The sequence below is a fragment of the Xyrauchen texanus genome, chromosome 38 (assembly GCF_025860055.1).
Source record: "Xyrauchen texanus isolate HMW12.3.18 chromosome 38, RBS_HiC_50CHRs, whole genome shotgun sequence".
Taxonomy (NCBI): domain Eukaryota; kingdom Metazoa; phylum Chordata; class Actinopteri; order Cypriniformes; family Catostomidae; genus Xyrauchen; species Xyrauchen texanus.
Window position 1 is genome coordinate 8,151,764 of NC_068313.1, and position 24,994 is coordinate 8,176,757.

At 36.4% G+C, this 24,994-nt stretch overlaps 1 protein-coding gene across 1 annotated transcript in view; it reads left to right on the forward strand.

The window, feature by feature from the left end:
* LOC127632207 (GRB2-associated-binding protein 2-like) overlaps positions 1-24,183 on the forward strand; it is a 118,871-nt gene extending 94,688 nt beyond the window's left edge. Inside the window, exons 3-10 of the mRNA XM_052110814.1 lie at positions 3,975-4,206; positions 8,546-9,120; positions 11,246-11,343; positions 15,188-15,473; positions 17,045-17,135; positions 18,567-18,666; positions 19,828-19,950; positions 20,314-24,183. Coding sequence (XP_051966774.1) covers positions 3,975-4,206; positions 8,546-9,120; positions 11,246-11,343; positions 15,188-15,473; positions 17,045-17,135; positions 18,567-18,666; positions 19,828-19,950; positions 20,314-20,457 — 1,649 coding nt within the window. The 3' untranslated portion in view covers positions 20,458-24,183. The remainder of the gene's footprint in view (positions 1-3,974; positions 4,207-8,545; positions 9,121-11,245; positions 11,344-15,187; positions 15,474-17,044; positions 17,136-18,566; positions 18,667-19,827; positions 19,951-20,313) is intronic.
* The last annotated feature ends 811 nt before the right edge of the window (positions 24,184-24,994 follow it).

Sequence of the window (24,994 nt, forward strand, 5' to 3'; positions counted from 1 at the left end):
TGCATGTGAGTGGAAGTCAACATGATTTCAGGTATCTTTCATGAACGCACAGTAAGTTAGTGGCAGTTTATATCAAATGTGTTCTTGTTCTAAAAGCTGAACTCATTACAACGCATATATTGTAACAGAAAGCAGGTGTCTTAAGATGCACTTTTAAAAGGGAACTTTCTTTTTTGTTTGTCACTTTTCTAATGATGCCTTCACATCATGATGGAATTACAGTAATTACAAGATTTGAAATTACAAAAACTATTCACGTCTTTGTAAAACTCTTAATTTGTTGTAATCTCAGAATTCTATAAAAGCACAGACTTAAGTGGCCTTAAAAGTTAAAAGTACTTTACAAATAATTCTGTTTGATATGCCATTTTGTTAGTCACTGCCTGTTATCTGGAGTGCCTTTTTGTTCTTAAAGGAATATTCTGCGTTACAAGTTAATAAAAATTAAGCTCACTTGACAGCATTTGGGACATAATGTTGATTACCACAAAAATTCAGTTTGACTCGTCCCTTTTCATTAAAGCAGCAAAAATTTAAGTTACAGTGCGGTACTTACAATGGAAAAGAATAGAACTGATTTATGGAGGATTTAAATGCAAAAATTTGAAGCTTAATGTTCAACGTGAACGCACCATAAAGAAATAGTGGCGCCACTGTGCAAAACGATGAAAAAACAGCTAGATGCAACTCATAGGTTCAAAATGTCTGTCTAACGCATGTTTACTGTATAAAAACAATTTAAAAATGTGCAGATGGACAAAGTAACACATCGCAACAAAGTTTAATACATAGGGCTAGAGGTAGCTAGCACCACTAAATATAAAAACCGGTCTCATTTTTCCTTAACTGAATTCAATAACAGAAAAAGTCCTACTTGCATTATCATGAAACAATCATCTTATTATGTTTCTTTTTTTTCTAAATAGGAATTTTCTTTAAACAGAAACCAACAAACCAAATATGGAGGACATTGTTTTCTGAAATGATTAAGTCCGCATTACTCATCCTATTTATATCAGTTAGCCATCATGACCATTTCCTGTGTTGGGTCCCCTTATTCATTGCCTGTCTATTTTCTGATTAGCATAAACAACACAGGCACATTGTGTTCAAAAAGGCCCCAATACTCTTTAGTTCTGAAGAGTTTTTAATGCTTATTCCAAACCTGGTACTTTTTGTGCATTATTATTGTTTGAAAACTAAAGAAATTGTACTTATTTAAACTTTTACATAAGTTATGTTCAAATAGCATTGTACAGCAATGTACAAAGTGGCTGTTCATATTAAATGTGTTCTTGTTCTAAAAAAGCTGAATTCAGCACACTGCATATACTGTAACAGAAAGCAGGTGTCTCAAGATGCACTTTTAAAAGGGAACTTTATTTTTATTACCTGACATGGTGTCTAAAGATGCCTTCACATCATGATGGAATTACAGTAATTACAAGATTTGAAATTACAAAAACTATTCACGTTTTCGTAAATCTCTTAATTTGTTGTAATCTCAGAATTCTATAAAAGCACAGACTTGACTTGTGAAAGACAAATGTCAAATAAAAAAAAAAAATTATAAATGGAAGTGGCCTCAAAGGTTAAAAGTACTTTAAAAAAAAATTCTGTTTGATATGCCATTTTATTAAAGTAACTGACTGTTATCTGGAGTGCATTTTTTGTTCTTAAAAATATTCTGGGTTAGTTTGAATAATTTAACAATTCAAGTTGGGTTGTAAATTCTATGAACTCAACATAGTAAGTTCAGAAAAAATATTAATGATTATTAAAGGTGCCGTATGTAAGATTCAGAAACCCTTGTTATTAATGACACCTGTGGCCGTTAAGTGAACTGCAGCCAGCTACCTGTTGCGGGACACGAGCAAGCGAGCATCCACCAAAACAAAAACGTGCTGATGCATGATGCATAAAATTACACAGTTATGATTGATTTACTACAAACTTTGAGATTAAACTAAAACTACTTATCAGCTAGCAGAGCATACTGATACACATAAAGCTCCACATTACCAAACTATACCAGACATCTGTTGCGTTGCACTTTTATGTTGCACTATTTTATGTTTTGTATGTCATATGTTGCACAACTATCAAGAAACCAGCGTATTTGCTTACATTTTTCCTGTATGACTTTTAGTATAAAGAGAAGATCATTGAAATTATTTGAAAGTTACAAAGCAAGGTAGCTTGCAATTCGTCAGCATTAGCAGACAAGATCAAGTTATCTAAAATTACAACGAACAATTCTTATGGCACTATAATTCACATGCTTTGCAGTTATGTAAGCTTACCTGTCCAATAAGAAGAATGCCATTCAGGGTCGGTTTTGATCCCCAAAACCGAACAAAGGTCCCTCCAGGAATCAAATGCCCTGCCGATGTTCACTCTAGTTTTCTACCATGATCACGTTCCCGCTTAGCCAGATGGGATTCAGTAAATAAATGTTTTATTTTTTGTTTGTTTGTTTTGGATTACTCTGAGTTTGTGTAGGAGTCGGTGTTGTGCTGGGAGCCGGACGTTTGATGAATTCCATATCTAAGATAACATTACCTAGTCTTGCAGCTTGTTGTTGTTGTTAAATAGTGGAAGAGAAGCTATTATTGTCTGAGGCAAGGCTCTCTGGAGCACGCATAAATGTCACATCCTTTGGATTTTCCCGGCAAAAGCGACCCGCTCCCTTCTCATGAAAATCAGTCTACAGGCTTTAATAGACAACCTAGGAAGTCCGGGAAGGGCAAATTTTTTAAGTTGCATTTTTGGCGAATATTACATAAAAATTGTTACATATTGCACCTTTATGTTCAATAACATAATTTAGGTCCATTATGCTCCATAATATTTATTAAGCAGATGTACATTTCTACAGATAAGATCAACAAAGTACAAAAGAGTTTGTCCAACTAAAATGGTACTTTGTCGAAACACAATTCAATCAATTCAGGCACACACGATTGTGGGTATTGTCTTCAGCTACAATGCTTTTCCAGCGGGTATGCTCAGTAGCAGATGCAACAATATGAAGTTAATAGTGATTACACTTACAAGGTTCCAACAGATTTTGACCCATGAATTTTCAAGACCTTTCCATGAATTTGACAGTTGCGTTTGACTTATGGATGACATTCTTAAATACAGTATATGAGTCAAAACCACAGTTTTCAATTCCCTGATATTTCCTGATATTCCGTGTCTGAGGTTGGCCTGGCTTTATAGAATTAAAACCATAAAATTGAGCATTTCATTTAAGGTCAGTCAATATATAAAAATATACAGTCCAACATCCTGATAAAAATATTTCTTATCAATATTTACACATCATAAATTAATTATATATTAAATAAGAAAATACTGTGTATGTGCTCTCTGTTTAAAAATGTAAGTTGCTCTGACTTAAATGGCATAAAAGTTAACTTTATTGATTGTTTTAAGAAATCTCAACTTTTTCTACATTAGAAGGTTCCATCAGCTTTTAAAATGGAGTTCTGTGATCACTGCAGGAAAATGGATGAAGCCCCTGTTATTGGACTTTATATATTTGAAAATGCAGCATAATGCTCAAGGCCGATAAATAAAATATGTTGAACCTCTCATTTTCATATTTCAACAATATTTTGTTATTATATCTTAAAAGTGAGGATCTCCAAAATCTTTTGAAGAGAATAACAGGAACATACCATGCATTTAGTTTATTTAGAATATGCTGATTACATGTATTCAGGAATATTCCTATTGCTGTGGATGTAAATGTCTTTTTCAAAGTAAAGGCTCAACCAGAATATGGACCTTAAATTATGTGCACTCAATGTCATTGTTAATTGGGTTTCACATGAGTTGCACAAGTGTTATAAGATTAATCAGATCTCATTTTAGTGTTCTAAAATGAAAGCGAAACTGATTGTTCAAATTCCACTGGCTGTGTGTCAAATTCCTAAAAGTATATTTTTTGTTGTTTCTTCTTACAGATGAGAGATCTTCCACTTCCCACATTTCCCGTTCCTTGGCTAATGATCTGGGCAGCTCTCTGGCTCCTCTGATTGGTGAACGTAAAACATCTGTCCCCGCACATTCCAGTCAGCCAATGCTGTTCACGTTCGACATTCCTGTACGCCACTCCCACGGTCCTTTGTCTAACAGTGCTCCTCAGGACTACCTCCTCCTCCATCAGTGCATGAGCCGCAAGAGGGAGAGCACACGGTAAGTACCATTATTTCTGGGGCTCTTAATGTGAGCCCCCTGTGGTAATATAATATAACATAATATAGCTTGTAGGAAATATACTCCATAAAAGAAGATGTTGGGCCCTATTTTAAGAGTTCTAGTCTAGTCAATGGTCATGGCCATGAAGTTTTGGTATAAGTCTAGACATAAGTGGGTTTGGTGAAATTGCATGTGTAATAATGGGCTGGGTCAAGTGCAATTTAATACGGAGGATCTTCTCCAGTTATTGCAGTGTCTGCATCCTATTATATAGTCCATTCCCTGTCAAGCACTAGAGATGGAAACAAAGACAGCACGTTCATAAGAAGCTGGTAGAGTAAATGGACTTTATGTAATGAATAGAAATATGAACGTACGTTCTTTTGTCCATTAACAGCGTCCTTGTTGAATGTCAGGCATATTTCTATGACAGTGACATGCTCCTTTTTTATGAAAGTCATCCAAAAAAATCATACAATGTCACAGCACATTAACCTATTTCTCAGGAAAATAGCAAAATCCACTTTGCGCCACATCATTAACATACAATACACCCACAGTTAGTGCAAACACTCGCACCCATGCCCACTTGTGCTTTGTGCTGGCAAGAAAGTTGAGCTTAGAATTAGCACTCTCCTGAAAATTAGATAAGACACAGCGGCAGTAGCTAGTCTTTGTGCGAAGTGCTGCAATTTGCACACTTAAGAAAATAGAGCCCATTGTCCTCAATGCTTATATGTAATTGAGCTCAGTTGTTTATAAAGTAGAAAATTAAAATGCAGCCCATATGATCATTTGACGATATACCGGATAAAATTAATGACATAATGATGCTCATAGGTATGGTACAAGGCAATTAAAATGTAAAAAAAAAACATTGGTGAGTTGTTAACATTTATTGATTTACCAGAAAGCAAGAATGCAACAAATAGAGCGTTAGACTGATTTACCATTAAAGGATTTGTTAAGTCTGGAGATCACAGTCAGTCAAAGCTATAAATCAGTTTATTATGAGGTCTGAACTGCAGTCCATCACCTCCTGTACTTTCACATAATTCAGAAATGCCCTTATCAGACTCACTGCTCATTCTCACACATTTTCATCTATACCGAGTGCTTTCTTTAATCAAGAATCTGGCATCTATAGAGACAAATCATCTAGCATTTGAAAACCTGTCATGCACTGATGAATGATCCCCAGAGATTAACACATAGATCAAGAATCATGTGATGAAAATTGTGCTTGATATTGATTAACCATTAAGACAGAAAATACTTGCTGATGCCACTGGATTGGAAGGCAGTGTTGTGGTGTGTGAACAACAGACAGCATACACTGTGTTAAATGCATCTTGGTAAATCTCACAAAACTATCCAGGAATGTCATATTTCACCTCAAAATCTAAAAAAAGAAAAATGTTGGAAATGATATGTTTGCACGAAGAAAATGAAGCCTATTTTAGGACCACTGAGATTTTTTTGCATTGTGATATTATTTTAATTCCCTCTCCAATTCTCAGTAATTGCTATAATGTATAACATTTTTGTTGTTATCATTACTGTAATGAGAAAATAATGGTAATCTATTTAAATTGAGGAGTACATTTGTAAAGTACAATTGTAAGCATATAAAATTCAACAAAAATGAATAATATCAAGTCAAGATGATGTTCTATTCCATGGTCTCTGGTCCTAAAAGTAGCCTTAATTGTTTTTATTTGTGGATTTTTTTTATTATTATTATTATTATTATTTTAGAATTAAGGATGAAATATGCTCTGGGCATTTCTTTGTTACTTTACCCATCTAACTGATCAATTTACAGAGATGTTAATCTTGATAGGTTGAAATTGAAAGAGTACAACCTTAACAAACACCAAGGAGGCATTCCTAAATATTCAGGAGCAAGCGATTATGTAGGGCCTGTAGTAGTGTTTGCAGACAGATTCACTTACAGGATATGCTAATTAGTCATTTCACCTTGACATCTTTAATCCCTCACTTCCTTTTCTTCACATTCCAGGCTATAATGCCCTGGAAATGAGTTTAATATCATTACTTTTATGCCTTCAGCTGTTCGTCAACACAAAAATTTGACCTAGCCTTTAAGTTCAAGACCTGCAGAAAGTAAACAAACCCAGTTTTGTCCCCTGGGTACCAGCCATGCCAGTTTTACTGTGGGAATGTCCTTGCATTCAGTCCCCAATATAGAGCCATGTTTGACTCCCTGCAACATGTGTCATAAACACTCTCTGTCATATCCTAACAGTCTGTCTGGTCAATGGATTCACACAGCAGAGCATTTGAAACTATACCTCTATAAGCAGGGCACACTACATTACATCCAATTGTATTTTAAACAAGGTGCCAGATAAAGAGAAAATGTACCCTCAGAGGTCAAATCTAAATAGGCTACTAGACACAGACACACACATAACTCTGTCTATGTTTGGGAATGGCTTACTCACATACTACTCTTACTGTGATTTTAAACATATCTTTCTTGAATCAAAATTTGATCATGACATTGATAATTTTTAGAGTGACAGGTTTTTGCTTTATGAATATGAAATTTCCCAAACAAAGCCAGAATTAAAATCTTAAAACAAGACCATCCCATTACTTATTTGAATAATTCTGTGGAAACTCAAAAATAAGTAAAGATTCCTGACATCAAAATGTTTTTGGAAGGAATGCAGTTATAGAATAGATGTGTTATTGTCTCCAAATCATCCTTACAACAACACCATTGTGGTGAAAGGCCTACATTAACCTATATAATAAAGGTATTGCAGGGATTATATCGGTGTAGGCTAATACTTATTATTTTTGTATTCTGTTAGGAACATTTATAGATATCTAACCACAAATTCTCCATAGAGAGTAAAGGAAAATGTAACTGAAAAAGAATTGTGTTTGTAGGCTATTCCCCATGCCTCTATAGATTGTTTATGAATGTTATTGAAAGTTTAATAATGAGTTTGCCGCATGGCTACCTGCTTGTTGGTTACACTTTGCTTTTGTGGACAATCATTTAATTTTTTTAAATATAAATAATATTTTCTCTGCTTATTTTTGGTTTTTTTTAAGAAATAATAAGAACGATTATTCCAAACTACTTATGCCAAAATAGTTTTGTTATTTTTGAATTTCAGCTTTTAATGAGTAATTTTGTTTTCTCTGTCTATGTCTCTGTACGGTTTCATCACTTAACCATTTTTTACTTTAAACCCCATAAATAGTTTCAGAATGACTTTGAACTCAATTGATAACACGTTCATAATGTTCAGATGTGAATTCAAGTGATTGTTTTGTGTGAATTGCATTTTAAATTAATAGATCCAGACTCTGTAATCTATAATAGTAAGGGGTATTCTCATTCTAGAGATCACTTTATTGGATGAAAATATGTCCACACCCTTGAGCGGGAGGTGATGTAGTCAATGTTGGATCTCTGTATAACTTTTAGCCTTTGGATGACCACATAGCTAACAGGAATGGACTACAAGTCATAAAACCCCAAATTTGATTTAATGGAGTCTTAAATTATGTAAATTTCTTCTGAACAATATTTTGACATAGATGTTAGATTATTGTTGATATTAAAATATTCAACCTCAGGTCAGTTCATTGCCTTAAATATACTGTAGTTTGTTTGCTATGGCAACATTTGAGAGGTTGATTAGTGTCATTAGCTATGTTTCCATCCATGTTGCAAATGTAATTTATACGAAAAGGTATATTATCCCAAAATCAAGCCGTGTTTCCATCTAAGGATGTTCAAAAGGATGAAATTGTAACTTCCGGAGTGTTTTTATTTTTTTATTTTTATAAAATACTGGCAGTTTAGAGCACACAGACAAAATACTCCAAAGAACTTTGTCTCATGTTTGGGAGCAACAGCACGTCACACACTTCTGGCAGTGCTATATACAGTATGTATGTTCAACCATCTTTATGACTAAACCATGCAGATCTATTTTTTAGTCACATTACCTTGTTGGTGCGCAACTTTTATACCTAACAAATTCAATAGGAGTTTTGTTCTGTAAATGTGTTTCCATCATAGTTTGTGTGCATTGTTTCTTATCAAATAATGAAGTTATCCACCTCAAGTGAGCGAATACATTTTGTATGCGCATTTTAGAGATTTATTCGCATCTTGTTGTTTCTATCCAGCGGTTTTTATGAGATATCCCAAAATGCGCATAAAAAAGCATTGATGGAAACATAGCTAGTGATAAAAGAGTTTTCTTTAATAGTTTGTTTTCACTATAACAGTAAACGATCATAAACCATTATAAACGCTAACCTGTAGACCATCTTCCTCCCAAAGGAGTGCCAGTTTCTCACAAGTCTCACGCAGCAGTCTTTGGGTGGGCAGTGACTCTGCGGTTCAAAGACTCACTCATGGTTTCTCTCACTGTCTGAATGGCATGGGCGCCCAACTTCACGGTTTCTACAGCTTACCCAAACCCTGCAAGCATCAACAGCCCCCCTTGCAGACAGATTCTCGTGATGCTTACTATGTCCTACCCAGGGATTACAGCTCAGAAGGGCCCTCAGAGCTTGAATCAGAAGATGTCTACACCTATAAGACTCCCAGTAACACTTTAGCAGCCCCATATGCCAACGAACAGCGACCCCTTGATAACTATGACCAACCCAGCACTCCTGGCCCTGTGTACCAGATCCCTCGCACATTCGATAAAAACCACAATGCCTTGATGCCATCCAGTGCTGACTCCACGAATGCACCCCCTCCTAGACCACCCAAACCCAGCCAAGGCTTGGAGACTCGGTGGGGCAGCCCACTGTCCATGGGGACTCAAAATGGCGAGGTAGCCACAGTTTCTGTCATTCCCAGGAGGAACACATTGCCAGCGGTGGAGAACATCAAGCTTCACAGAGGTAATACAGTCACTACAGTTCACTCTAGTCTTGCTTCCTCTTGTCTCTTCTCTTTTCATATCTCTTCACTTTACTTCCTTTATCTTATCTCATCTTGTCTCTCTTGTTTTTTCTCATATTGTAACATCTTGTCTCATCTCTCTTTTCTCATCTCTTCTCTTCACTTCACTTCTCTTTTCTTTTCTTCATCTGCTTTATGAGCTCAAATCTCACATGCTAAGAATGTGGTTTTCGTCTCTAGATTCAGTAGCTGGCTAATTAAAGCATTCAGTTGAAGCTTTTTTTAATATTGTCGGTGAGCCATTTATTTTTCTTTTCACCTCTTTGCTATCTTTCATTTGCTTTCTTCCTTTTTTTTCTCTCGGTGCAACTGATTTGAAGCCAAGAGGCAATCTGGTCAAGGTTTGCTCTGATCTGTTAGGAGGTTAATGCAATTCAAGCCATACATGCAGCACCAGAACAACGTGTTCCGGCCTGATAAGCAGCAAAAAAAAACTAAAAAAACTATCAGACACAACTGAGTGATTTCCTAGTGCCCCTTTGCTCAGCAAGGCCAGACTAGTGTGTCTGTAGGAACAGGAAGTGACCTTTTGACCATCCTTGCCTGATTCCCACACCTGTGCTTAGTAGCCATGTTCACAAAGAGGCAAATTGGGAGGCAATAGAGTAATGCATTTGTCCATTGTGTGTAAGCACTTTACATAAATAGGGTACAAAATATGGCTTATTATACATTTTTGTCATGGTTAAGTCCTATTTTGATTCAGTGAAATGAGTGAAATTCAGTGCATAACCTTCAGAAAATGTTGTTTGTCCACCTCACGAGGTCAAACCATCTGTTGTTTTATGTTTTGAGGCCCACAATTGTTGTAAAACGCCTGAAAATAGTTTAAAATGCTTATTCATTTGTTTAGCGATTCACATAATCTTGAAGTGCATTTAAGTAAACAGATTTGGCATGCTGTCTATAATGGAGGGGCACAAGCACAGTGCTGAGTTTGATACAAATTAAATAAATATATTAATACAATTCTTGGTTAAGAGTTTTATTAAAATAAATACAGAAAAAAACACACCAGAAATGGTAAAAAGATTGCAAAAAAAAAGACAAAATTTAGCTATCACTTAAAATGTGATAGCTAGTTAGTAACCAGTGTTGATTTGTAGTATATATATATATATATATATATATATATGTGTGTGTGTGTATGTATATATACATATACACTGATCAACCACAACATTAAAACCACCGACCTAATATTGTGTAGGTCCCCCTGGTGCCGCCAAAACAGCGCCAACCCACATCTCATAATATCATTCAGAGATCAGGGGCGGATTTAGCACTAGGCAAAGATAGGCATCCGACTAAGGCCCCCAGACTTTTTATCTAATAAGCCAATCGTGTGACAGAAGTGCAGTGCATAACATCATGCAGATATGGGTCAGGAGCTTCAGTTAATGTTCATATCAACCATAAGAATGGGAAAAAATTTGATCTCAGTGATTTGTATCATGTCATGATTGTTTGTGCTTGGCTGGTTTGAGTATTTCTGTAAATGCCGATCTCCTGGGATTTTCAAGCACAACAGTCTCTAGAATTTAATCAGAATGGTGCAAAAACAAAAAAACATCCAGTGAGCAGCAGTTCTTTGGGCAGAAATGCCTTGTTGATGAGAGAGTTCAACAGAGACTTTCAAGACTGGTTTGAACACTACAAAGTCTAGTAACTCAGATAACCGCTCTGTACAATTGTGGTGAGAAGAATAGGGTTGGCACTGTTTTGGCAGGTGGTTGCAGCTGATCAGTGCACATATATATATATATATATATATATATATATATATATATATATATATATATATATATATATATATATATATATATATATATATGTGTGTGTGTGTGTGTGTGTTCTAATATGTTAGTATTTATATATATTTAAATCAAACATATTTATTTATCATTATACTTGCAAGTAAAAATTTTAAAAATTTTATATGTGAAAAAAATAAACATTTACAAGCTTTATTTAAACAAGATTCCAGAATTAATCATGAATTACTTGGCTCGCATTTTTGATATAACATGTTTTTTTTTCATACCCTCTCATACTCTGTTTTAGGATCCTCTTTTGAGACCAGCAGTCACCAGCGGCCAGTTTATTTCAATAACTCTGGTCAGTCAGTGGAGTCTGTCAATGATGGTTTCAGCTCTTATCTGGTAAAGTAGCTTCCAACATTTCTATGTTTCTACATAGGGTCATTCTCAGTAAATAGAGACACATTTGCCTGAAAATGTGATATCATATTTGCATCTCAGACCTGAAGTACCAGTGCTGTAATCACTATAGATATTTGGGTACCAGAATCAGAATGACTCTGTAGCTCACGGAACACCTGGTGTGATGGTACCTGAAGCCTGTAAAGAATCACAGCAATGCATTGGTTGATGACAGGAACCACTGCCCCTTAGAGGGTCAAGTCATAGGTGACTTCATAATCTACTTAAATTTCTGCCAAGAGACTCGAACACCCAATAAGGAAGTGTGGCTACCCAGCATCTTGTTTCTTTTTCAGGGACCAAGGTTACCTATGTACAAAGACGTGCTATTTCAAAACTTCACTTGAAGCTACATAATTTCCTGATACTTTGGGAACCGTATACTTTCACATCCTCGTAGAGCTGGTCCTGACACCCATGGGCACAAGTAAATCGCAAAGCTCAAAAGCATGAACCCAATGCACCCAGTGTGACAGGCTCTGTTTTGGGATGGCCAAACCCCTATGACGACCACCAAAACAGATAAACATCTGTTCAGACTTGCGTCACTGGCTAGTATGGTCAATAAAAACACATTATGCCCTAACCGGGCATAAATTATGCAACATTTTGTCCACAGCCGACTGAAAAGGTGGAGGAGAAAAAGAGTGCAGCATGATGACCTGTGAGCGAAATGCCACATTCTCTGTCTTAAAATAACCTTAGACAAGCTTGTTCCAAAGTAAAAACCAAGAAGAACTAATTGAGAAGGCATGCAAGTCCCCAACTCGCCAAAACATCGCTAATGCACAAAGCAGCAAGGTCTTAATATTAAGCAGTTCTTCAGAAATAGAACCTAGTCCTCCACATCGGTCCTACCAAATCTGACCCATTTTGATCTGACTCACAACTTGAGGGTTTAAACTCCACTCCCCGGGTCTTGAGAGAAGGTCTGGCCCAGAACATAAGTGTACCATGAGGCCATAATAGAGTGGACTGAGCCAGCTTCTGCATGTAAAAGGATTGCAAACAACTGTGCTGAGTAGGCTAACACCAACCAATCACCAATATAATGATAGCTAGTGCAGCATTAATACATGTCATGAATGTAAATTAGAGTGCTCAATAATCTGAGAATGCAGTAAGCATCTTTCAGATATATTGACACAAGCCAGTCTACATGTTTTTTGCGATTAAATACTGTCTGAAAAAGCCTGTCTCTCTTTGAGTGGGGCAATCCTCTTAGATTAGGAGGAGCCCCAATATGCATGAGAGACTGAATTCATTAATCATAAACATAAACATTTTGTACACCTGATCCTAGAGTGGAGATGCATGAATTGACCAGAAGATGGTGCCCTCGCTCTAGTTTTGCCAAAATCACAATTGGCCTCCACATTATAATCATGTGTTCAGTAGGCCTACTAATGAAAAAACATACAATGTTGTAATACAATATAAGCTCACTGTAAGCCAAGAATCAGTAGTGAAAATATGCTCAAATATACTAAGCTATTCTTTACAAATCCTCTAGTCTAGCATTTCCGCTCAACAAGAAGATCTCACTTCAACGCAAGCCAATGGCGACACAGAACTCAGATAATAAGAATGCTCCAACAGACTCAATGCGGAGAAATGACGCAAGCATGCCGTTATAAGGCACCAATGAGAGGTCATTGCCCTCTGAGAGGTGGTGCTTTGGGTCATCAGCCAATTCATTGCTGTAATTCTATACAGGCTTCAGGTATCATAACACCTGGGAAGTGTTCCCATAGAGTCACCCCTACTGACACAGATTACAGTGAACCTGTGAAAGGGAAATTCTAATTAGTAGTAAAAAATGGGTTTACCTCCACATTTGCATATGTCATACAGCCTTGCTAAATAGCAGTAGTTATGTATCATTACTAACCCTAAGCCCTGCAAACTCTATCTCAATATGTCTGGAGTTAATAAACTTATAATTTTAATTGTTTTTATTTAGAGTCCCACAGACATTACATTAACCCCTACTCCTAAAGCTAACACTAACCTTACCTTAGAAAAAATAACTTTGGTTTTATCACAGTAACCATTGTTTCATCATGGTATTTTGTTGTAAATTTACAGTAACCAATTTAACTATGGTTACTATATTAGCACCATATTACTGCACTTACACCATGGTTAATTGCTTTAAAACTATGGTTTCTGACAAAAAACATGGTTACTACAATATAACTATAGTAATACAGTGATGCAATCTACACACAAGTGACGGTTTGTCTTTATACCCCACGTCACAGCAGCGACACCTATAGGGCTGGGATAAACGATTATTTTTTAAACGATTAATCTAGCGATTTATTTTTTCGATGCATCGATTAATCTAACGATTCCTTTTTTTCAGTCCGATTTGATTTCGATTCGATTAATCGACTTGTGACAACACCGGTAATACCGGTTTCATCGGGGGTGGGGGTGTATAAAATGTAAAAAAAAAAAAAACATTTGCCGGGAGTTTGATTGACTGGCGATCTGATCAATCAATCATAATACGCCATTTTTGTCCGACAAAGTAGTCAGGAGAGAGAAGATTAATGTCGGTAGATTTGAATTTGAATAATGGATTGTAGGCTAATGTACTGACATCTTTCCGCGGTTAAAACAACAGTCCTTCTGATGTAGGCTACATTCATGTTTAGCCTATTTGATGCTATAAATTAACCAAGGAAAAGCTGATCGGTTCACGAGCAGCTTTAACTGAGGCAGTCTGTCACGACACATTAAAGAGCCACAAAATAGAAGGCCTATTTATGGTTTAATTTTCTTTGAATGACCAAATTTGAAAGTTGAGACTTTATTAAATGTTACCTGCTTGGTCCTGTCTGTCAGCGCATTGTCAGTGTCCTCTATGTATTTTTCACGACATTCATTCATAGCTATAAGCGCATTATTAATAGCTATAAGCGAAAACTTTAGGTGTCGACAACGTATTATAGCCTACTCCACATCGAGTGCAAAGTGGGGAGTTGAAAAAAAACTTACGGTGCTCTGTCATCTGCAGCTGCTCCCGGGTGGCGCCTCTTCAAATGCTGGTGCATTGCCGTGGTGCTAGAATGGAAGGCCATCTCCATTTTGCAAAGACGACATATCACGGAATTGTTTCCTTTTAAATTAAAGAATTCCCATACTTTAGAGGAACGAGTGCATGCCGCCTTGCACTTCTGCGCCGCCATCTTTGTTTTGGGTCCGATGAGTCGACGCGCATATATTGCGTCGACGTATTTTTTGCGTCGACGTCATCGATGACGTCGACGCAATGTCCCAGCCCTAGACACCTATTGTCTATAGTTTGCTGTATATTCCTGTGGTTTCACCAGACTAGACATCACTATTGGGATGAAAATAGCTGCACTGTGTGGCAGATGCTATTTACACCATGTTGCAGATAGACACTCTGTATTTTAGTTTCAATTAAAGCCAAATTTGAATTTCATTTCATTTAACCCATTAACATTTAATTGTGCTGAATTTAGGTGCAGAGATTGGTTGATAATTTAAGTATTTTGACAAATAACATTTTATGTTACATACTAAACAGAGTCTTTCAAATAACATAATTGAGCTCAATATATGTGAGTCATGGGGTCACATATGGCACACTAATGGCACAGTTTCCTGAAAATTACCACATAACTCATAGAGCCACAGACTGACAATAACAAGTCTTTTCAAACAACAATAGAACAAATTGTGTGTCTCAGTGGTTTCCAACACTTATTTGAAAGCTGTGTTAGCTGGATTGTTCTTCTCTCTTTCACAGAGAACTAAAGCCACATTGACCCGCTCTGACAGTGCCGGCTCTGAGGATAACTATATGCCCATGAATCCTGGCTCATCCTCATCCCTTCTCAGTGCTGCCCTCGCTGACAGTCCCAAAAATAATTACATTCCCATGAGCCCAGGCCCTCACCATTTTGATTTCCCAGGATTTTCAGCAACGTTGCCCACCAGGAAGGCCAGTACAGCTTCATTATGTCTCCGGCCTGGCCGACTAAGTGATGTCACACCTCCACCAATCAATCGCAACCTTAAACCCAACAGGACAGGTAGGGGGCATTGTCACCAGATTTTGTGATTACAGTGGACCAAGAAAATTTTGCATTTGTCAGTGTTTTAATGTCATTGCATTAGATAAAATAATAAAAGCAAGAGGCGGTTATTTAAAAATAATAAAGCCCAAGCACACTTTTGAAGCACATTTTGTAGAAAGAAGGTTGTCAGGTATAAAATGTTGGTACGATTTTAACTGTAGTATATGCTGGTCAAAATTAATAAGGAGAAGTGTTGTGAAAACTCAATCAAAAAAGTCACAGACATTTGCATTAGCCATTTAGCTGAAAAACAGTAGATCATTTGCTTTGAAATTTTTCACAGAGGTAGTGTGAGAAAAACACAGACTTGAATGATTCAGATGGGAAAAAGTAAGTCTATAGGCCTATTCGTACGGCAATTATTAATGAGGGTGACATCTGTAAAAGTATATTTTCATTGCTCCTCTGTGATAAAACTCATGCGTTCAGATGACAATTAAATAATTGGGAGGAGCAAGACCTTTTGTCGATCACATGATTGCAGTTGCACTTTTTATATGAAAAATTCATCAATCCACACACTGTATCCTCTATATTTAAGTTTAAATATGTTTGGAATTCGGCTAAAGTGAAAAATTTATTTTTAAAGCATGAGGGAACCACGAAGCAAAGCGCTGCGGACATTTACAGTGTACATTTTGTCTGTTTATCAACGCAGCCAAATAAATCTGTCAAAAGTACATGTTTCGTCACCCGCATCACCTCATTTCCGCTGCTTGCGTGCTCTCTCCTAAGTGCACGCAAGGAGATATAGAAGCTGCACGTATAAATAAAGACAATAAAGATTTGAGGAGCTATGGTAAAAAATATTTTTTTCATGTTTTATCTATCAAAATGACGGACATCATTTGGAATTATCTGTTGGTGTTTAAAAAGTGGAGGTGGATATTAAACCTTTTAAATAAGACAGACATTAACGCGGCAACTTTTCTGGGAGCGACTTGACCTGTATAGACGAGGAGTCATGCAAGCCCTATGTAAGCCCAGCAACGTTATGTGGCAATAAAATGTCAGCTGACTCTCTGAATGTACTGAATGAACAGGTTATACCATCAATGGAGTTTTTCTTCCCTGATGGCATGGGCATATTCCAGGATGACATTGCCAAGATTCATGGCATTGTCTCAAATTTGAAAGAGTGGTTCAGGGAGCATGAATTGGCCACCACAGCATCCTGACCACAACCCCATTGGAAGTCTTTGGGATGTGCATAATACTTTACAGAGCAGTTTGACTTTCCAGTCATCAAAACAAGATCTTGGCCAAACATTTATTCAATTTGGGATGGAAATAAATGTTGTGACATTGCATAAGGTTGTCTAAAAAATGCCATGACGAATGCATGCCGTAATCAAAGCTAAAGGCGGTCCAACTAAACATTAGAGTATGAAACGTTTTGTTTTTGGCTAGGCAGTGTATTTTATCTTTGGATAAATTCTGACATCTTTCCTGCGTCTTTGGAGGGAATGGAAAGATTATAGAATTTAACAGTAAAACTGTAACTGTAATTGTTTCTCTGTCTGCAGCAAAACCAACACCTCTTGACTTGAGGAACAATGGCATCATTGATGAACTTCCCTTCAAGAGCCCCATCACCATGTCTTGGACCAGACCAATGTGAGTGCTTTCTCGCATTTAGAAAAGATTGTTTTGCAATACAATCATTCAAAGCTACTTTAATCATTTAAAACAGTTCAACTAAAACCCAATCTACACAAGAGGTGAGGGGATTCACTGAAACACAACAAAAGTAGATCACTCCCATTAAATTCTACAAAGCTGACTACACTGCAGTTGTAGGCATTGCAAGTTTATTTCTATTGCACATTTCATACACAACTGCAATTCTGTGCTTTACATAAAAATTATTAAGAGAATACAAGATACAATTAATTTTAAAACCATAAACAAGAAATAATAATAAAAAAAGCAATAAATTGCAAAATGTAAAAATTATTAAAATGAAATAAAAAAAGAAGAAAAAAAGAAAAGAAAAGTAGCAAAGTTGGGTACTTGCAGTGGATCTTAGCATTGCCCAGTTTGCCCGTGCTGGTAGATGTTGTAATTACACCATCTGGACTCAAAAAAAAGCAATCTCCATTGACTAACACTTAAATAAAAAAAAAAATATAAAATATATATATATATATATATATATATATATATATATATATATATATATATTTTTTTTTTTATTATTATTATTATTATTATTATTATTATTATTATTTTTTGCAAGTGACATATAATTTGCAAATATTTTATTATATTATTACCAGGGCAAAATTTCTTTAAGATAGGTTCTTTAAATTGTGAAATGTACTTACAGTATATAAAATATTTACTTAATCTTTCCTTTCTGCTGCTTTTAACGTCACAACTCAAGATGGTTGCTAGAAATGGGAATGCTAATGGATAGCTTTCTCTGGGTGTTATAGACCTCCTCTGCAGTGGTGTAGAAGGGGGCTGAAGAGGTGGGCATACTGTGAATATATTATTAAAATTCATAAATATGTTAAATATATTTGCTCTTGGAGAATATGACTGGTAGAAAAATATCCCATCCTGGCTAAAACAAATGTTCTCATTGGTTGTTCAGCTGAATCAGACTGTCTATTTTTCCAGTGCCTTCAGGTCAGCACTCTGAGAATCTCTGTACACTTTTTAAAATATAACAAATCCAGAATTCATTCAAAGGTGCTGTGGCATCGCCCTAGTTGCTTGAAAAGTTCCGGCGGCCTTTGATATGTATCATTACTCATTTTAGGTTAGCATACACAAAATCTTTAGAAAAATAGGTGGGTATACGGCATATGCTTGTGTATACGCTAGACTAAACTACTGTTCCACTTTGTTGTCAGCTTAGTTGATTACAATGGAAATGATCTAGTTTTGTTTGTTCACGTCAGTTCCTTCCCAGGTAGATTGGGTTGAAGAGCAAAACCTTGACAAAATAAAGCTTATTTTCACCTTACAGTCTCAATTTTTGGTCAGCTACACTTGGCTTTGGAGAACATGTTGAGTGATTAGCTTTGCTTTATTGTACAGGCCCATGAATTCCATCTCATCACAGCACTGTCGGCCCATCTCCACACAGAGCATCACCAGCACTGATTCTGCAGACAGTGAGGAGAACTATGTGGCAATGGTGAGGGCCAAACATAAAGCTTAGTACTTTGCCCATTCAGGATGTGTGGAACTGGCTTTAATGTGACAATTGCCATTATTTTAAAACACACTGTCAGAAGAAATGTGTAAAAAGTTTACCTTTAGGGCTAACAGCTTGTCACTCGGGCACTACCCTCATTGGTACCTGAAGGTGTAAAGAATGTATGGTTGCAATTTATTCGACAGTGTGTGTACTTTCAGTATACTTATTGTGTACCCAAATATTATGTAACTATATGTACTGTACTTGTTATGTGTTAAAGAGATGAAAAATGAAAATTCTCTCATCATTTACTCACCCTCATGCCATCCCATATGTGTATGACTTTCTTTCTTCAGCAGAACACAAATGATGTTATTAGAAGAATATTTCAGCTCTGTAGGTCCATACAATGCAAGTGAATGGGTGCCACACTTTTTACACTCCATAAAGCACATAAAGGCATCATAAAAGTAATCCATATGACTCCAGTGGTTTAATCCATATATTCAGAAGTGATGTGATATGGGTGAGAAACAGATCAATATTTATGTCTTTTGTTTTGCTTGAAATTCTTCTCCCTGCCCCGTAGAACTTCAATATGCATGAAGTTTGTGAATCACCAAAATCACGAGAAGTCGAATGTGAAAATGATCTGTTTCTCACACACACCTGTCATATCACTTCTGAAGACATTGATTGAACCGCTGGAGTCTTATATATTTCTTTTATGATGAATTATGTAATTTGTTTAACTTCAAAATGTTGGCACCAATTCACTTGCTTTGAATGGATCAAAAGAGCTGAGAAATTCTTCTAAAAATGTTCAGCAGATGAAAGACTGTCATACACATCTGGGATGGCATAAGGGTGAGTCAATTCTGAGAGAATTTTCATTTTTGGGTGAACTATTCCTTTAAGGTTAGGGTTGGGATTAGTACCAAGTAATTATATAGTACGTAAATGTAGAACAATACTGTAAACTAAAGTGCTACCGAAGTCACAGTGGATGTACTTTTGAGGGTACAGCCCTAGTGGCAAGCTGTACCCCTAAAGGTGACATTTTTGAATATGCCATTTTTTTTTAATATGTTATAGTTTTGTATGACAGTAATTTCTCAATTGGCATGCTGTTTTTGTCCTTCATTTAATGTTCCTCAGCAAAACCCAGCATCTACCTCCCCAGCAATGAGTGGTACCAACAGTCCTGCACCCAGGAATTGTGGTAATGTGGACTATTTGGCTCTGGACTTTCAGCCTGGCTCACCTGGTCCACACAGAAAGGTAACCCTGTAACACTGTAATTAAAGCCATCACTCCATGACCAGCCATGACCATGCTCATTTAGGCTGGTGATTGCTGGTTTTGTGCTGGTGACGCTGATCCACCATGATGGTCTTTCTCATGAAGCTGATTGATCAAGAGCTTGCTGGGTAAGCTAGTGAAGAGGCCTGGTGGGGATGCCAGCATCCCATAGGGACCAGCATCCAAAACATGATATATACAATATTAGGTGCTTGGGCCCCTAATAAAGAGCGTATTCTTTTGCAACCTATCAGAGACATTTTCTCACAGAATGGTTTTTGCAGTTGTGTTTACCACCTCACATCCTTGCAAAATCTTTACATATCTTCATCTTTCCTTTAGCCATCAACTTCTTCAGTGACCTCGGATGAAAAAGTGGACTACGTCCAAGTGGATAAAGAGAAGACACAGGCCCTTCAGAACACCATGCAGGAATGGACAGATGTGCGACAGTCAACCGAGCCATTGAAAGGCATCAAGTCTTGATGTTCAAATGGTCATACACTGGCAAAGAGTGGGAACACTGAATATGTTCCTTCACGTCACCCAAAATGCTCTCATACTGTAACACTGTTATTTGGAGAATATTTGGATCCAAACTGATGTACCTGGGACAAAATTGCGATGAAATGGACAAAAGCCATATATCCCATTTATTTAGAATTTGGAGGACAAAACCCCCACTGAACTTCCAGGACTGTCATGCAAGGCATGTTAAACCTCTTAAACTTTTTAAAAGTCCTATGCAACCTCACTTTGGCTACTTGCTCTGTATGATTGTGAGCCGAGAACCATATGTGGTCAGTGTGAAATGGTGTAGTTGCATTCTTTTGGTTTAAGTGAAAATGGAGTCACTTTAGTTATCTATGACCTGTTGACATTCGTATTTAGAGCAGTCTCTTGGAAACTGGGCAGAACAGCAAACAAGTCTGCACGTTTAGTCGCTTTGGATATTAGACATTAGAAAATAGACCTAACAGATGTTCGTCGCTCATTCCCTGTTATATTGACACCAGATATGCATTTCAAAGTATCCAGTGGGCAATCCCTTACTTTGCATGCAGTCTGAATGGGCATAATATGACTAAATGGAATCAGTTGGAGTTGTCTATATAACACATCTCCCTGAAACACAAAGCTTTCCTGGCTGTCACTACAAAATAGGCTAGAGCAAACAGACAACAAAACACACATATGCAAAACCCAAGAAATATGCTAGTCATATTATATTGTATAGCAACACATCCGATTTGTTGAAATATCTCAAGCCAATGTGTTTTTATTATCTGACAGAAGAGGGATGTATGGACAGTTTATTTTGAAATCACTTACAATTATTAGATGTATTATTGTTACTGTTTGCTCTCATTGCGGTTTTATTTCAGGCGATAGAGCAAATGGCTTTCTAATATAAAGATTTTCACATTTACTAATGGTAAGAGAGGTTAAAATAAACCTCATGTCCTTTCAGTCAGTCAATTGGCTCCAGCAAAATGGCTGGGTAATGCAAGCAGCTGTGGCTATAAATCATAGCAGCCATGCTTATCTATGTCTATGGATATTAGTGGAAGGTCAAGACACTTAGAGGGTGCATGTTTAAGATGGCACCTTAAACAGTACAGAATAATCAATGATCAGTCAGGATTGTTTCAACAGATTTGCATATAGTAGGGATTTGAAATTCATTTCAGGTGATGTGTTTTTTCAATGTTAAAATAAGTTTAAAATTTAAAGGTGCTGTAAGCGATTTTTTTGTGGAAAAGTATGCAAAGAAATTGTCATACTCCTTTAAAGATAAGAATGAAATAAGTGTCCTAAGATATCTCACAGGTCTCTGTGTCAGCTGTAGACTTTGTAAACATCAAACAAATATGTGTCCGCATACCAAGCATATTGGCACTTTTCACCTGTCAATAATTTTGCTCGTTCTCATAGTGTTGTATTTGAAGCGGATCTATGAGGCTATGATTCATAATGTTTGTCAGTTGAGGGTGCTGTTGTGCCACTGTTGAATTCGAAAGCCACAGGAACAAACAATTCTGCTCTTTTGCTCGGTTTTGGTCTCAAAATAATTTTTGGAGGACGGGGTTTAGGACTGAGGGGGCATGGCTAATCCAACGGCTCAGTCACACGAAATCTTCAGAATGCTAAAATCGCTTACAGCACCTTAAATGTGCAGAGAAATCTTAAGTAAGCCATTTGTAGGTTGACTTGCCTAAAGAGTGTAAGCACACTGGCTCTCTGGTGGTTTAAACAATGCTATTTGTTGAAGCAGTTTGAAAACTAGTGGCTCAACCAATGGCGTAAGTCTGGGGTGGGACTATCTGTTTGACTGAACAAATTAGCCAAGGATGGAAGACTATAACCAGGTTGGCAAAAATATGGCAACAGAGCCAATTATTTAGAAATTAGCTTGATGGCATTTATTTTCTCGAAAGACTAAAATGTGTGACAATACTAAAATAACATTATTATTAAAGGTTAAGCATACCATACACATGTAATTGTATTTAAATAATATGTGCTCGCTTGGGTTTAGGGACAAGCCAAAGCCATCAAGAATTATCCTTTATAAATTTCCAATAATTCGAGAAAGACTGTGGAGAATGTGCTATTTCATTCAGTATTTTATGGTGGGCTGGGACCTTCAAATTCACGATTTCACATCATTTTCACATCATTTTTTACTTTTAATAATTTCATATTCCTAAACCATTTTGTATTTAGTGTAAAAATTAGTTATGAGATTGTGGGAGATCTATACTCATAAACCTAAATAAACCCTACATAAATTGTCTGTAAGGCCAAAACATACAGTACTTCTAGCATTGCAAGTTTGATTTTGGGCGTTGTTGCATTCCAAAATGTGCCAGACCACAATTCATAACACAACACAAGTATGCATTGAATTCTCAACATTACTACAAAGGACGCTGTATTGAGATTAGTGGGAAGCCCTGGTTACACAACTCTTCGCTCAATTCACTACCATTCAACCACATCCGAACTCGAGAAACGCAAGCCCATGTGAAGAAATATCACGTTTCACAGCAGACAATAGTTCAAGTTTGGTAAATTCTGCAAAACTGTATGACGAGAGGACATACAGTTTTGTATTGTTGTCGAATCGTTACTCTCTGACATCTTGGCCCAACACAAAGAATACATATTTCAAAACTGCATGTTTTATTGTTGCAGGAAATTGAGTAGACACGATATTTTAACATTTTGAATGTAATATTATTTGTTATTTGTGATGTATTATTTACTAAAACAAGAAGCCCTCCCACATAACATCGTATCCTGATCCGTTGTATTGTCCAAAAAATGTGGATGCTCAAAGCCTATTGTGACCACCTATTGATCTGTCTGTTTTAACTGTGAGTTTTCTCTACTTCTGTCATGGCTCTGCAAAAGTTTGAAGAGAATATTGCTCTTCAAGTTAGTCAAAGTCAATATATTTATAGCAATTTACCAGAATATAACATATCCAGATTAATGGCACAGGTGTTTGATGATTGCTCTATTGCCCCCTAGAGGACTGAGGTTTGTTCCTACCACGGTAAGTGCAAGAACACGCTTTAATCATGTTCAGACTGCAAGTATGTTTCGGCCTTTAGATTTAGATCAGTTCATGTTCAGTGGTTTATTAAAAATGTCCATTACAAGACTGCCATTATGTTACTAAACTTTTTGGAACAAAAATTCTGTGATGACTTCACACTGGCATTGGCCTCACCAGTTCTTTACCATGTTTATATGAACTGTTGAGTGTCTGAAATTAGTTTCTTTGTGTCTTTTTTACAAAATATGTAATGTTATGGGAGAGTTCTAGTAAGTGAATATAATTCTTGTGTGTGAGCTGTAGTTGACTTTTTTGTTAGGGGGACTTGTCAGATCAGGACAGGAGAGAAAGAACTACTTTGACAAAATGTAAAAAGAAATATTGAGTTTACTTATCTGTAAAGCATTTCTGTTAAACTTTTTGTCGCTTGTGAATTAATTTATTAATTTATTGTGTTTTGCAGGTAGACAAAAGATGTAAAAAGAATGAATTTGTGGCTCTACTAACATTAATTTATGCTATTTGTCCTGATTTTGTGAAGCAAATTTGCCAAGCAAAGCCAGTAAAATCTTCAAATGCTGTTGATTTGATATGTTTTTGTTGGTGTTGGTGTTATTGTTGTTGTGTAATGACATTGTAATTAAAACTTTGATGCAAATTTATTGGATTGTAACCACACCCCTTTTATCAAACAGAGTGAACCATTAAATTGTATATTATGATATGTAATTTGAAAACCTAAACCTAGTGTCTGACATTAGCCTGTGTTTTTCATTCATCAGTTGTTACAGATGTTACAAGCAGGGATATTCACAGAAAACAAAAGTTTGTGCATTAGTTTAGATTGTGCATAAACTAATGCACAATAGTACAAGACATCTTTAGTTTTCTGTGAATGTCCACTCCTGTAACCATCTGTCAAATTGATGAATTAAAAAAAAAAAAACGGCTTTTGCCAGACAGAAGGTTTTAAAATGACATATCATAATATCCAATTTAATGGTTTACTTTGTTTGAAAAATGTAACTAGATTTAAACATGATTGGAAGAAAATATGAGTAGTTTTCCATAATTTTCCATATACGATATTCTGGTCCCAGCATGGCTGAGCACCCCAGGGTTTCCACAGGGAATTTTTAAAGCCCATTCTATCATTCACTTGACAAAAAAATTGTCCGATCACTTATAAAAGTAATAGCAGTCCTCTCCTCAACAAGTCTCATGATTTGAGGTATTTTTCATGTTTGGAGAACAAGTTAGATGCCAAAGTTTTAGAAGTAGGAGATTTTAACTTTTTCTTTTCTTACAAACACACGTGCTAGGGCATGCTTGGTTTTGTTCACACTGACAGCCCAAATTCGATTTGAATATATCTGTCTCAAATAGTCCCAGTTATCTGTAGCTTCATTCCATACAGCACTGACAAGTGTTTCAAGCAAAACACAAAATATCTTTCAA